General features: G+C 44.6%; 1 protein-coding gene across 1 annotated transcript in view; it reads right to left on the bottom strand.

Annotated features, from left to right (window-relative positions):
* PALD1 (phosphatase domain containing paladin 1) overlaps positions 1 to 16,268 on the bottom strand; it is a gene marked incomplete at both ends in the record, with an annotated part of 49,313 nt that overhangs the window by 22,534 nt on the left and 10,511 nt on the right. Inside the window, 7 exons of the mRNA XM_079715652.1 lie at positions 12,390 to 12,461; positions 12,696 to 12,836; positions 13,954 to 14,136; positions 14,449 to 14,604; positions 14,685 to 14,801; positions 15,301 to 15,429; positions 15,870 to 15,965. Of these exons, the coding sequence (XP_079571778.1) occupies positions 12,390 to 12,461; positions 12,696 to 12,836; positions 13,954 to 14,136; positions 14,449 to 14,604; positions 14,685 to 14,801; positions 15,301 to 15,429; positions 15,870 to 15,965 (894 nt within the window). The remainder of the gene's footprint in view (positions 1 to 12,389; positions 12,462 to 12,695; positions 12,837 to 13,953; positions 14,137 to 14,448; positions 14,605 to 14,684; positions 14,802 to 15,300; positions 15,430 to 15,869; positions 15,966 to 16,268) is intronic.

Below are 16,268 nucleotides of genomic sequence, written 5' to 3'. Positions count from 1 at the left end.
CCTTTTGTTGCCTGGTGCGCGAGGAGAGGGCATTCCCCTCCCTCCCCTCTGCCTGAGTGAGCCAGAGCCCCCGAATCAGCGGCTCCTTTAAACCCGTCCTGTCTGAGCGAAGAACGGACGCCCTCCGGCGACCTACGCGCAGAGGCGGGGCCAGGTCCAAGGCTGAGACCCGGGAGTTGTGAGAGCAGAGACAGGGAAATCTCTCTGGGCAGCCTCGGAGGCAGTGGATTAAAGCTCCACGGTCCATTTGATGTGCCCTGCATCTGTGGAGTGTATGAATGGACAGCGAATCATCCCAAATTGAGGAAGTGGACTTTGAGGACAAGATTTAAGACTTTCCCCCCTTTTTACAACGAATTATCCCAAATTAAGGAGGTGGACTTAGCAAGATTTCAGACTTCTCGCCCTTTTCCTCTTTTTACAACGAATTATCCCAAATCGAGGAGGTGGACTTGGAGAGCAAGATTTTTTATTTTTCCCCCTGCTCTCTTTTTGTGAATGTGTGTGTGTAATCTTCTGTGTAAGATTCTCTCTGTATAGCTTTGCTTCCACCATATGTCCCAGGGTTCTATCGGTCCGTGTTTTTTTTTTCAATAATTACTTTTTAATTTTAATAACGCTACTATATTTCATACTTTATTCTATTTTACTTTACCTGCTCTTTCTTTTTTTCCTACCTTCCCTTCCTCCCTCCCTCCCTCCGCTCCTCCTTTCCTTCTTTCTTTTTCTTTCCTCCCTCCCTCCCTCCCACCCTTCTTCTTTCCACTTTCTTTTTATTTCCTTCCTCCCTCCCTCCCTCCTGTCTTTCTTTCTTTCTTTCCTTCCTCCCTCCCTCCCTCCCTTCTTCCATTCACTCTTCCTTTTGCTTTCATTCCTCCCTCCCTCCCTCCTTTCTTTCCTTCTTTCTTTCCATCCTCCCTCTCTCCCTCCCTCCTTTCTTTCTTTCTTCCTTCCTTCCTTCCTTTCTTCCCTGCTTCCTTTCTTTCCCTCTCTCTTTCTTTCTTCTACTAATTCTTTCTTTCTACTTTTTCTCACTGTTATTCTGAGCCGGGTGGATGAAAGGCTCGTGGTGCTGCAGCCAGGAGTCAGTGCTGTGCCTCTGAAGTGGGAGAGCCAACCTCAGGACACGGGTCCACAAGAGACCTCCCAGCTCCACATAATATCAAGCAGCGAAAATCTCCTAGGGATCTCCATCTCAACACCAGCACCCAGCTTCACTCAACGACCAGCAAGCTACAGTGCTGGTCACCCTATGCCAAGCAACTAGCAAGGCAGGAACACAACCCCACCCATTAGCAGAGAGGCTACCTAAAAACATAATAAGGCCACAGGCACCCCAAAACACACCACCAGACGTGGACCTGTCCACCAGAAAGACAAGATCGAGCCTCAACCACCAGAGCACAGGCATTAGTCCCCCCCACCAGGAAGCCTACACAACCTACTGAAACAACCTTAGCCACGGGGGACAGACACCAAAAACAACGGGAACTACGAATCTGCAGCCTGCAAAAAGGAGACCCCAAACACAGTAACATAAGCAAAATGAGAAAGCAGAAAAACACACAGCAGGTGAAGGAGCAAGATAAAAACCTACCAGACCTAACAAATGAAGAGGTAATAGGCAGTCTACCTGAAAAAGAATTCAGAATAATGATAGTAAAGATGATCCAAAATCTTGGAAATAGGATAGACAAAATGCAAGAAACAGTTAACAAGGACCTAGAAGAACTAAAGATGAATCAAGCATCGATTAAAAACACAATAAATGAAATGAAAAATACTCTAGATGGGATCAATAGCAGAATAACTGAGGCAGAAGAACGGATAAGTGAGGTGGAAGATAAAATAGTGGAAATAACTGATGCAGAGCAAAATAAAGAAAAAAGAATGAAAAGAATAGAGGACAGTCTCAGAGACCTCTGGGACAACATTAAACGCACCAACATTCGAATTATAGGGGTTCCAGAAGAAGAAGAGAAAAAGAAAGGGACTGAGAAAATATTTGAAGAGATTATAGTTGAAAACTTCCCTAATATGGGAAAGGAAATAGTTAATCAAGTCCAGGAGGCACAGAGAGTCCCATACAGAATAAATCCAAGGAGAAATACGCCAAGACACATATTAATCAAACTGTCAAAAATTAAACACAAAGAAATCATATTAAAAGCAGCAAGGGAAAAACAACAAATAACACACAAGGGAATCCCCATCAGGTTAACAGCTGATCTCTCAGCAGAAACTCTACAAGCCAGAAGGGAGTGGCAGGACATAATTAAAGTGATGAAGGAGAGAAACCTGCAACCAAGATTACTCTACCCAGCAAGGATCTCATTCAGATTTGATGGAGAAATTAAAACGTTTACAGACAAGCAAAAGCTGAGAGAGTTCAGCACCACCAAACCAGCTTTACAACAAATGCTAAAGGAACTTCTCTAGGCAAGAAACACAACAGAAGGAATATACCTACAATAACGAACCCAAAGCAATTAAGGAAATGGGAATAGAAACATACATATCAATAATTACCTTAAATGTAAATGGACTAAATGCTCCCACCAAAAGACACAGAGTGGCTGAATGGATACAAAAACAAGACCCATATATATGCTGTCTACAAGAGACCCACTTCAGACCTAGAGACACATACAGATTGAAAGTAAGGGGATGGAAAAAGATATTCCATGCAAATGGAAATCAAAAGAAAGCTGGAGTAGCAATTCTTATATCAGACAAAATAGACTTTAAAATAAAGACTATTAGAAGAGACAAAGAAGGACACTACATAACGATAAAGGGATCGATCCAAGAAGAAGATATAACAATTGTAAATATTTATGCACCCAACATAGGAGCACCTCAATACATAAGGCAAATACTAACAGCCATAAAAGGGGAAATCGACAGTAACACAATCATAGTAGGGGACTTTAACACCCCACTTTCACCTATGGACAGATCATCCAAAATGAAAATAAATAAGGAAACACAAGCTTTAAATGATACATTAAACAAGATGGACTTAGTTGATATTTATAGGACATTCCATCCAAAAACAACAGAATACACATTTTTCTCAAGTGCTCATGGAACATTCTCCAGGATAGATCATATCTTGGGTCACAAATCAAGCCTTGGTAAATTTAAGAAAATTGAAATTGTATCAAGTATCTTTTCCGACCACAATGCTATGAGACTAGACATCAATTACAGGAAAAGATCTGTAAAAAATACAAACACATGGAGGCTAAACAATACACTACTCAATAACGAAGTGATCACTGAAGAAATCAAAGAGGAAATTAAAAAATACCTAGAAACAAATGACAATGGAGACACGACGACCCAAAACCTATGGGACGCAGCAAAAGCAGTTCTAAGGGGGAAGTTTATAGCAATACAATCCCACCTTAAGAAACAGGAAACATTTCGAGTAAACAACCTGACGCTGCACCTAAAGCAATTAGAGAAAGAAGAACAAAAAACCCCCAAAGTTAGCAGAAGGAAAGAAATCATAAAGATCAGATCAGAAATAAATGAAAAAGAAATGAAGGAAACAATAGCAAAGATCAATAAAAGTAAAAGCTGGTTCTTTGAGAAGATAAACAAAATTGACAAACCATTAGCCAGACTCATGAAGAAAAGAAGGGAGAAGACTCAAATCAATAGAATTAGAAATGAAAAAGGAGAAGTAACAACTGACACTGCAGAAATACAAAAGATCATGAGAGATTACTATAAGCAACTCTATGCCAATAAAATGGACAACCTGGAAGAAATGGACAAATTCTTAGAAATGCACAACCTACCAAGACTGACTCAGGAAGAAATAGAAAATATGAACAGACCAATCACAAGCACTGAAATTGAAACTGTGATTAAAAATCTTCCATCAAACAAAAGCCCAGGACCAGATGGCTTCACAGGCGAATTCTATCAAACATTTAGAGAAGAGCTAACACCCATCCTTCTCAAACTCTTCCAAACAGTATCAGAGGAAGGAACACTCCCAAACTCATTCTACGAGGCCACCATCACCTTGATACCAAAACCAGGCAAGGATGTCACAAAGAAAGAAAACTACAGGCCAATATCACTGATGAACATAGATGCAAAAATCCTCAACAAAATACTAGCAAACAGAATCCAACAGCACATTAAAAGGATCATACACCATGATCAAGTGGGGTTTATTCCAGGAATGCAAGGATTCTTCAATATACACAAATCAATCAATGTGATACACCATATTAACAAGTTGAAGGAGAAAAACCATATGATCATCTCAATAGATGCAGAGAAAGCTTTCGACAAAATTCAACACCCATTTATGATAAAAACCCTGCAGAAAGTAGGCATAGAGGGAACTTTCCTCAACATAATAAAGGTCATATATGACAAACCCACAGCCAACATTGTTCTCAATGGTGAAAAACTGAAACCATTTCCACTAAGATCAGGAACAAGACAAGGCTGCCCACTCTCACCACTCTTATTCAACCTAGTTTTGGAAGTTTTAGCCACAGCAATCAGAGAAGAAAAGGAAATAAAAGGAATCCAAATTGGAAAAGAAGAAGTAAAGCTGTCACTGTTTGCAGATGACATGATACTATACATAGAGAATCCTAAAGATGCTACCAGAAAACTACTAGAGCTAATCAATGAATTTGGTAAAGTAGCAGGATACAAAATTAATGCACAGAAATCTCTGGCATTCCTGTACACTAATGATGAAAAATCTGAAAATGAAATCAAGAAAACACTCCCATTTACCATTGCAACAAAAAGAATAAAATATCTAGGAATAAACCTACCTAAGGAGACAAAAGACCTGTATGCAGAAAATTATAAGACACTGATGAAAGAAATTAAAGAGGATACAAATAGATGGAGAGATATACCATGCTCCTGGATTGGAAGAATCAATATTGTGAAAATGACTCTACTACCCAAAGCAATCTACAGATTCAATGCAATCCCTATCAAACTACCACTGGCATTATTCACAGAACTAGAACAAAAAATTTCAAAATTTGTTTGGAAAAACAAAAGACCCCGAATAGCCAAAGCAATCTTGAGAACGAAAAACGGAGCTGGAGGAATCAGGCTGCCTGACTTCAGACTATACTACAAAGCTACAGTAATTAAGACAGTGTGGTACTGGCATAAAAACAGAAAGATAGATCAGTGGATCAGGACAGAAAGCCCAGAGATAAACCCACGCACATATGGCCAACTTATCTTTGATAAAGGAGGCAGGAATGTACAGTGGAGAAAGGACAGCCTCTTCAATAAGTGGTGCTGGGAAAACTGGACAGGGACATGTAAAAGTATGAGATTAGATCATTCCCTAACACCATACACAAAAATAAGCTCAAAATGGATTAAAGACCTAAATGTAAGGCCAGAAACTATCAAACTCTTAGAGGAAAACATAGGTAGAACACTCTATGACATAAATCACAGCAAGATCCTTTTGGACCCACCTCCTAGAGAAATGGAACTAAAAACAAAGATAAACAAATGGGACCTAATGAAACTTCAAAGCTTTTGCACAGCAAAGGAAACCATAAACAAGACCAAAAGACAACCCTCAGAATGGGAGAAAATATTTGCAAATGAAGCAACTGACAAAGGATTAATCTCCAAAATTTATAAACAGCTCAGGCAGCTCAATAGCAAAAAAACAAACAACCCAATCCAAAAATGGGCAGAAGACTTAAATAGGCATTTCTCCAAAGAAGATATACAGACTGCCAACAAACACATGAAAGAATGCTCAACATCATTAATCATTAGAGAAATGCAAATCAAAACTACAATGAGATATCATCTCACACCAGTCAGAATGGCCATCATCAAGAAATCTAGAAACAATAAATGCTGGAGAGGGTGTGGAGAAAAGGGAACACTCTTGCACTGCTGGTGGGAATGTGAATTGGTACAGCCACTATGGAGAACAGTATGGAGGTTCCTTAAAAAACTAAAAATAGAACTACCATATGACCCAGCAATACCACTACTAGGCATATACCCTGAGAAAACCATAATTCAAAAAGAGGCATGTACCAAAATGTTCATTGCAGCTCTATTCACAATAGCCCGGAGCTGGAAACAACCTAAGTGTCCATCATCGGATGAATGGATAAAGAAGATGTGGCACATATATACAATGGAATATTACTCAGCCATAAAAAGGAACGAAACTGAGCTATTTGTAATGAGGTGGATAGACCTAGAGTCTGTCATACAGAGTGAAGTAAGTCAGAAAGAGAAAGACAAATACCGTATGCTAACACATATATATGGAATTTAAAAAAAAAAAAATGTCATGAAGAACCTAAGGGTAAAACTGGAATAAAGACACAGACCTACTTGAGAACGGACTTGAGGATATGGGGAGGGTGAAGGGTAAGCTGTGACAAAGCGAAAGAGAGGCATGGACATATATACACTACCAAGCGTAAGGTAGATAGATAGTGGGAAGCAGCCGCAGAGCACAGGGAGATCAGCTCGGTGCTTTGTGACCGCCTGGAGGGGTGGGATAGGGAGGGTGGGAGGGAGGGAGATGCAATAGGGAAGGGATGTGGGAACAGATGTGTATGTATGACTGATTCACTTTGTTATAAAGCAGAAACTAATAAAAAAAAAAAAAAAGAAAGTGAGGGGATGGAAAAAGATATTCCATGCAAATGGAAATTAAAAGACAGCTGCAGTTGCAATTCTCGTATCAGACAAAACAGACTTCAAGAGACAAGGAAGGACACTACATAATGATCAAGGGATCAATCCAAGAAGAAGAAATAACAATTATAAATATATATGCACCCAACATAGGAGCACCTCAATACATAAGGCAACTGCTAACAGCTATAAAAGAGGAAATTGACAGTAACACAATAATAGTGGGGGACTTTAACACCTCACTTACACCAATGGACAGATCATTCAAAATGAAAATAAATAAGGAAACAGAAGCTTTAAATGACACAATAGACCAGATAGATTTAATTGATATTTATAGGACATTCCAACCAAAAACAGCAGATTACACTTTCTTCTCAAGTGTACATGGAACATTCTCCAGGACAGATCACATCTTGGGTCACAAATCAAGCCTCAGTAAATTTAAGAAAATTGAAATCATATCAAGCATCTTTTCTGACCACAACGTTATGAGATTAGAAATCAATTACAGGGAAAAAAACATAAAAAACACAAACACATGGAGCCTAAACAATACGTTACTAAATAGGATCACTGAAGAAATCAAACAGGAAATCAAAAAATACCTAGAGACAAATTACAAAGAAAACATGATGATCCAAAACCTATGGGATGCAGCAAAAGCAGTTCTAAGAGGGAAAAAGAAACAAGAAACAAGAAAAATCTCAAATAAACAATCTAACCTTACACCTAAAGGAACTAGAGAAAGAAGAACAAATAAAATTCAAAGTTAGTAGAAGGAAAGAAATCATAAAGATCAGAGCAGAAATAAATGAAATAGAAACAAAGAAAACAATAGCAAAGAGCAATAAAACTAAAAGCTGGTTCTTTGAGAAGATAAACAAAATTGATAAACTATTAGCCAGACTCATCAAGAAAAGGAGGGAGAGGACTCAAATCAATAAAATTAGAAATGAAATAGGAGAAGTTAAAACAGACACCACAGAAATACAAAGCATCCTAAGAGACTACTACAAGCGACTTTATGCCAACAAAATGGACAACCTGGAAGAAATGGACAAATTCTTAGAAAAGCGCAACCTTCCGAGACTGAACCAGGAAGAGATAGAAAATATGAACAGGCCAATCACAAACACTGAAATTGAAACTGTGATTAAAAATCTTCCAACAAACAAAAGCCCAGGACCAGATTGCTTCATAGGCGAATTCTATCAAACATTTAGAGAATCGCTAACACCTATCCTTCTCAAACGCTTCCAAAAAATTGCAGAGGAAGGAACACTGTCAAACTCATTCTGTAAGGCCACCATCACCCTGATACCAAAACCAGACAAAGGTACTACAAAAAAAGAAAATTACAGACCAATATCACTGACGAATATAGACACAAAAATCCTCAACAAAATACTAGCAAACAGATTCCAACAACCCATTAAAAGGATCATACACCATGATCAAGTGGGATTTATCCCAGGGATGCAAGGATTCTTCAATATATGCAAATCAATCAATGTGACACACCATATTAACAAATTGAAGAATAAAAACCATATGATCATCTCAGTAAATGCAGAAAAAGCTTTTGACAAAATTCAACACCCATTTATGATAAGAACTCTCCAGAAAATGGGCATAGAGGGAACCTACCTCAACATAATAAAGGCCATATATGACAAACCCACAGCAAACATCATTCTCAATGGTGAAAAACTGAAAGCATCTCCTCTAAGATCAGGAACAAGACAAGGATGTCCACTCTCGCCACTATTATTCAACATAGTTTTAGAAATCCTAGCCATGGCAATCAGGGAAGAAAAAGAAATAAAAGGAATACAATTGGAAAAGAAGTAAAACTGTCACTGTTTGCAGATGACATGATACTATACGTAGAGAATCCTAAAGATGCCACCAGAAAACTACTAGCGCTAATCAATGAATTTAGTAAAGTTGCAGGATACAAAATCAACACACAGAAATCTCATGCATTCCTATACACTAATGATGAAAAATCTGAAAGAGAAATTAAGGAAACACTCCCATATACTATTGCAGCAAAAGGAAAAAAATACCTATGAATAAACCTACCTAAGGAGACAAAAGACCTGTATGCAGAAAACTATAAGACACTGATAAAAGAAATTAAAGATGATACAGAGGGAGAGATATACCATGTTTTTGGATTAGAAGAGTCAATATTGTGAAAATGACTATACTACCCAAAGCAATCTACAGATTCAATGCAATCTCTATCAAATTACCAATGGCATTTTTTACAAAACAAAAAATCTTAAAATCTGTATGGAGACACAAAAGACCCCAAATAGCCAAAGCAGTCTTGAGGGAAAAAAACGGAGCTGGAGGAATCAGACTCCCTGATTTCAGACTATAGTACAAAGCTACAGTAATCAAGACAATAATGGTATGGCACAGAAACAGAACTATAGATCAGTGGAACGGGATAGAAAGCCCAGAGATAAACCCATGCACCTATGGTCAACTAATCTATGACAAAGGAGGCAAGGACATACAATGGAGAAAAGACAGTCTCTTCAATAAGTGGTGCTGAGAAAACTGGACAGCTACATGTAAAAGAATGAAATTAGACACTCCCTAATACCATACACAAAAATAAACTCAAAATGGACCTAAATGTTAAGACTGAACACTATAAAAGTCTTAGAGGAAAACATAGGAAGAACACGCTTTGACATAAATCACAGCAAGATCTTTTTTGATCCACCTCCTAGAGTAATGGAAATAAAAACAAAAATAAACAAATGGGACCTAATGAAAAGTAAAATCTTTTGCAAAGCAAAGGAAACTGCAAACAAGATGAAAAGACAACCCTCAGAATGGGAGAAAATATTTGCAAAGGAATCAACAGACAAAGGATTAATCTCCAAAATATATAAACAGCTCATGCAGCTCAATATTAAGAAAACAAACAACCCAATCCAAAAATGGGCAGAAGACCTAAATAGACATTTCTCCAAAGAAGACATACAGGTGGCCAAGAAGCACATGAAAAGCTGCTCAACATCACTAATTATTAGAGAAATGCAAATCAAAACTACAATGAGGTATCACCTCACACCAGTTAGAATGGGCATCATCAGAAAATCTACAAACAACCAATGCTGGAGAGGGTGTGGACAAAAGGGAACCCTCTTGTACTGTTGGTGGGAATGTAAATTGATACTGCCGCTATGGAGAACAGTATGGAGGGTCCTTAAAAAACTAAAAATAGAATTAACATATGACCCAGCAATCCCACTACTGGGCATATACCCAGAGAAAACCATAATTCAAAAAGACACATGCACCCCAATGTTCACTGCAGCACTATTTACGATAGCCAGGTCATGGAAGCAACCTAAATGCCCATCAACAAACAAATGGATAAAGATGTGGTACATATATTCAATGGAATATTACTCAGCCATAAAAAGGAACGAAATTGGATCATTTGTAGAGACGTGGATGGATCCAGAGACTGTCATACAGAGTGAAGTAAGTCAGAAAGAGAAAAACAAATATCGTATATTAACACATATATGTGGAACCTAGAAAAATGGCACAGATGAACTGGTTTGCAGGGCAGACATGGAGACACAGATGTAGAGAACAAACATATGGACACCAAGGGGGGGAAGTGGTGGTTGTGGGGTGGTGGTGTGATGAATTGGGAGATTGGGACTGACATATATACACTAATATGTATAAAATGGATAACTAATAAGAACCTGCTGTATAAAAAAATAAATAAAATTAAACTAAAAAAATAAAATTAATTCAAAATGGATCAAAGACCTCAATGTAAGAGCTAAAACCATAAAATTCTTAGAAGAAAAGCTTCATAACATTGCATTTAGCAGTGACTTCTTGGATATGACACCAAAAGCACAGGAAAAAAGAAAAAATAGACAAATTGAATTTCATCAAAATTAAAAATTTTTGCATGAAAGGACACTATCAATAGAGTAAAAAGGCAACCCACCAAACTATCACATATCTAACAAGGGATTGATATCCAGAATATATAAAGAGTTCCTACAACTCAACAATAACAAAGCAACCCAAATCAAAAATGGGCAAAGAATTCAAATAGACATTTCTCCAAGGAAGATACAAAAATAGCCATAAAACAAATGAAACAATGTTCAACATCACTAGTCGGTGGGGAAATTCAAATCAACACCACAGTGAGATGTCACTTCATACCTACTTGGAAGGCTATTATCAAAAAAAAAAAAAAAAACAGAAAACAACAAGTGTTGGCAAGAATGTGGAGGAATTGGAACCCTTGTGCTTTGCTGGTAGGAATGTATATGGTGCAGCTGCTGTGGAAAACAATATGGCAGTTCCTCAAAATTTAAACAGTGAATTACCAGTTGATCCAGTGATTCCACTTCTGGAATTGAAAGCAAAGACTCAAACAGATATGTGTACACCCATGTTCACAGCAGCGTGATTCACAGTAGCCCAAAGGTGAAGACAGCCTATGTGCCCACGGACAGATGAATGGATAAACAAAATGTGGTCAATACTTACAATGGAATGCTACTCAGCCTTTTAAAAACGGAAATTGTTTTTCCGTTTATTTTCCGACACATGCTACACCACGGATGAAACTGGATGCTACTGGATGCTATTATGCTAAGTGCAATAAGCCAGTCACAAAAGGACAAATACTGTATGATTCTCCTCATATGAGGTATGTAAAATAGTCAAATTCATAGAGATAGAAAGTAGAATGGTGGCTGCCAGGGGCTGGGGGAAGGGAGATAGGGAGTTAGTGTTTAATGGATAGGGTCAATTTGGCCTAAGAAAAAAGTTCTGGAGATGGTGGTGATGGTTGCACAATAATGTGAATGTACTTAATGCCACAGAACTGTACACTGAAAAATGGTTAAAATGGTAAATTTTGTGTTATGTATATTTTACCACAATAAAAAATTAAAAAGAAAAGAATCAGCCACAAGAAGGAAGAGAGAAGTGGTCCAGGGCAAGGGAAAAGCATATGCAAAGCCCCAGAAGCTGAAAGCGCTTGGTGAGTTTGAGGAGCTGCATGGAGGCCAGGGTGTCAGGACAGTAGGGAGGGCAGGGGAGGGGCACTGGCCAGGCCGGCCAGGTAGGCAGGAGCTGACCACAACACCGACACCGGGCAGCCACGTGCCAACTCTGAGTTCCACATGCCCCGTGTGTAAGATGGGGACACTGCCACCTACTTACAGGGTGTCAGGGAAGATGACAGGAGGCACACAAGGTGCAATACATGGGTGGCTAAATGTGAGATGTTGGCACTGTCCATCCAGTGCCCTGAATTGAAATGGGGGTGGGGTGGGGCGGTCCAGGGCCCGGCACCAGAGTCACCAACCACAGCTGGGTCCCAGGTGCCCGTGAGGTGGTCGTCAGTGTTACCCAGACAAGATGGTGGCCAGTAGCCCAGCAGCAGGGCCAGGAGGAGTGGGGGGGGATCTGCCCCCTCTTCTCCAAACACCATCTGCCAGGGCCCAGAGCCAAGCCACCCTGTGCCCTGGTTTGCTCATCTGTGAAATGGGGACAGGGAAGGGCTGATACGATGAGGTGGAAGAAGGTAATGGCCTTAGGAGGAGCTTTGAATATCTCCCCCCGACCTGCCAGCAAGACTCACCCCTCCCCTCCCCCAGGTGTCCCCTGGGGACCCCACGGGGCATGCTCACCTCAAACTCGCCCTTGGTGAACTTGGCATCAGGCACGCTCACGAGCTCCTCCTCGCCCACCTCGGGGAAGCCCTAAGGGAGGACAGCTGCTGGGACTGGGAGCATGGCTACCAGACCGCACCCTCCCCCAGCTCTGCCCACAGCTGGAGCCCGTGCCGGGGGTCTGTCAGCCCACGCGCCGTCTGCCCAGGGCTGGTGAGAGGGGACTCTGGGACCACACCTTCCTGCCACAGCCAGGGTCCCCAGGGACCAAATGCCCACCCTGCCTGGGCAGACCCCTGTCCTCACACAGGAGGCCACACATACTCGGATGTGCCAGAAGGCAAGCACAGCCACCACCATGGCGGTCGTGGTCCGGCCCTGGCCGCTGAGGCAGCTGAACACGAAGCCGGTACCCAGGTCCTTGGCGAGGGCAGCCTGCAGGGTCCCCAGCAGCCGGTCAAAATCCTGCACAGGGAGACCGAGGTCTGAGTCAGTGGGTGCTCCCAGCTGCACAGACTCCCAAGATGGCCCATCCCTCCAAATGGCAACCCCGGCAGCTGTCCTGGGAGTGTTTGCCCTGAGCCTGGCTGTGTCAGGCTCAAAACCTTGTATGCACACACACTCAGCTCACTGCAGTACACACAAGACCACGTGCACATAAACAGCCACACTCCCATATAACCAGGCACTGGACGTATGAGCAGACACGGGCATACACCTGAGGTTCCTGGTGCCACCACCTACCAGGTAGAACAAGCACATTCCTACATGCTGCGCCCCCGGGCTGCACGTGGACCCCCAGCCCTACTGCCCACCTAAGGTGGACCCAACCCAGATCCCAGTTTGAGGGCAGTCCCGACCTCAGCCAATCACTGCAGTGCGAGACCACTAGGTGGCAGCAAACTACAGGCAGCCAGACCCACAGAGCAAAGTGAGGGGACAATACAAGCCCCGTCACCACCCGTCTCACAGACAGACAGACACAGACGCATCACCCAAACAACAGACACATCACACAGGCACACAGCGACCCCCACACAATACATGCCAGGCACACACACCACACAAACCTTAAAGACCCACAGACCGTACATTCACAGGTATAAACCTACAGATACCACATGCACACAGAACTCCCTCAGTCACACACAGCATTCCCCAGCACCCTCCTCCACAAACCCCCTACACACACCACACCACACCACACAGCTCCCCACCAGACAGGCTCTCCACGCGTCCCCCAGTAAAGACAAGTGGCACAGCACAGCCTCCATAGACACAAACACACCACACACACTCTCCACAACCACACCCACTCTGAACACACACAGACATGCTCACCCACCCCACACATACCTACAACACATAATACACACACACACGGGCACGCGCGCACACGCAAACGCGAAGCATGGTGGGCATGTGAATAAACCACCCAGACCGATCTGAAAGCCTGCACAACAAGCTCTCAGTCCCTCTGGGGAGCTGTGCCCACAGCCAAGGCCCAGGCCCGAGGGAGGCGGGGGGGGGTGGGGGGGCGTCCTCTCCCTCCCCAGAGGCCTCAGCCACACAGCCCCCTCACCTCCTCGCGGGGGGCACAGAAGTCTGGCATGGGGACGCGGTGGTAGGTAAGGCCGGGGCAGGCCCCGCGGTGCTGGCTGAAGACCTCCTGCGTCGTGAGGCATGTCTGGAACCTGTGGGTCCGCGGGCCCTGGGTGCCTGCAGGAGGCATGCTCAGGTGGGCCTTCAGCTGGGTCTCCAGGTTCTAGGGGAGGGTGGGACGGAGGGCTCAGGCCACACGGCAGCCCCCAGGCCAGCCCTGAAAGACCAGAGCCTCTGTGGCCAGGATAGTCCTGGCTTCCGGGCCCATCCCTCCCCCTTCTCAAGCCTCAAGGTTTATAACCAGACCCAGGACTGCAAGGAAGTCCTGAGTCAGCCACTCCCTGAGACCGCTCCTCTCGGGGCCTCAGTTTCTTCATCTGTACAAAAGGAGCACAGAAGCTTCTGAAGACCCTTTCAGGCCCAGTCCCCAGAAGGCCTCCAAGGCAGGGGTGCGTACAAGGCAGGAGGGCCTCACCTCCACCTGGCTAGGGGCCGTGGGTGGCCCAGGCCACCGCAGGCTGTGGGTGTGCCCGTCACACTCCAGCACGGCCTCCTCTCTCAGGTTGACCCACACGACCTGCTGCAGCTTCCTCTTGGTGTCGGTCAGGTAGGCCAGGATACTCCCCAGGGCCTGCGGGGACAGATGGCCATCAGTGAAAGAGCTCAACCCCCCTTCCCCTCACCCCACAAGTGGGCCCCCTGGCTGGTCACCTTGGCACTGGGCTGGGCCGTGCCGTAGATGGGCAAACGGGGCACCCGCCGAAAGTTGGCCACGTCCATCTCTCTGACGGTGCTGAGTGCGTCCGGGGAGACGAGGTCATCTGCCCCCTGTTGGGAGAGAAGCAAGCCTGGGACCCTCAGCGGCCGACTGAGGTTCAGAACCTGGCCCCAGGTGGGCATGGGGGGCGGGGGGTGAGACCAGCACCTGACAGTTTAGAAAGCACTTTTGCACACTTGGAGCCTCATAACCACCCTGGCAAGGGCAAGTGCAATGGTGCCCACTCTCCAGATGAGGAAGCTGAGGCTCAAAGATGAGAGGCTGGTGGCAAAGATACCAGAACCAGATCTCCTGACTCCCAGCCCAGAGCGCTTGGGGTTGAGAATGAGGAGTGGGTACTGGAACAGTAGCCAGAGCTGCAAATGCTTCTTAGGGCCTGAGAATGGCCCCATTTAGTTCACAGGAGGATCCCATCACCCCACGGGCCATCCTCCCTTTGCTTCCTGTGAGGGCAATGCTTAGCCCAACCCCACAGGAACCAAGGCTGTAATCAACCCCAGGGCCAGCCCACACCCACGCCCACTTCCCCAGCCAGCCAGGCACACTCACCAGGGAGCCGGTGGTGATGAGGTCCCCAGGGGCCAGAGGCCCTGCTGAGCTTAGTGTCACAGGCAGGCGGTACAGTTCGGGACGGGCACACAGCCAGCGGCTGAAACTGAGGGCAAAAGCCAACGGGTACTGCAGCCCGAGGCAGGGAGAGACGGGACTTCAGGGACTTCACGTGGCCATCCCAAACTCTCCCTGCCTGCCCTCTGGTCGGGGGACCCCAAGAGATACCCATCACGGCCCAGGGCAGGGATGAGGGGCTAGGGAGAGAGGACCAGGATACCCGAAGCGAGATCCCTCCAGGCACCGATGCCCGGCTAAGGGTACAGAGATGGGCCTAGAGGAAAGGGACGTGGGGCCTCCCTTTGCCTGACCTGCTCAGGGACCATCCCTCTATCTGGGTCTCTCCTTGCCTCCCCCAAACCTGCCTTCCTCTGGAACCAACACACATGTCCCCACTCCCCTCCCCAGCTCCACAGGGGTCCCCATCAACCCCATGCCAGTCACTGGGTGGGGAGTCTGGAGGGGCCCCAGGAGAAAAGGGGATGGGTCCGCTCATCCCCCCGCCCCACCTGCTCATGGAGATAGTAGTTAAACAGGACAAGGTAGAAGTATCGCTCCAGGCTCCGCAGCGCCCTCTGCCGGACACCGCGCTGGCTGCCGCTTTCCTGAGAGGAAGGGACCAGGAAGGAGGGCCGGCAGTAAAGATGGGGCTGCTAAGCCACCCATCTCCATCCCCAGAAGGGCAGGAGTTAACCCTCAGAAATGCCCATTAGACAATCTACCCCCACCCTTCATAACCTTGTTTCGCCAGGTTGGAAGTTCTTCCAACCCTATCCCCTTTGCTGTGGTTTATCCATGGTGCAGGAAGAGCTACTGGTGACCCCAGGAGGCACTACAGCTCTCGGTGAGGCTCTGTGCCCAGAGGCAGGCTGGGCCTCGCTGCTTTGCTCCAATGCCACCTACCATGC

Source organism: Hyperoodon ampullatus (genome assembly GCF_949752795.1).
Source record: "Hyperoodon ampullatus genome assembly, chromosome: 1".
Taxonomy (NCBI): Eukaryota; Metazoa; Chordata; class Mammalia; order Artiodactyla; family Ziphiidae; genus Hyperoodon; species Hyperoodon ampullatus.
The sequence above is the reverse complement of the archived record's forward strand: the minus strand, read 5'-3'. Positions and strand labels throughout refer to the sequence as shown.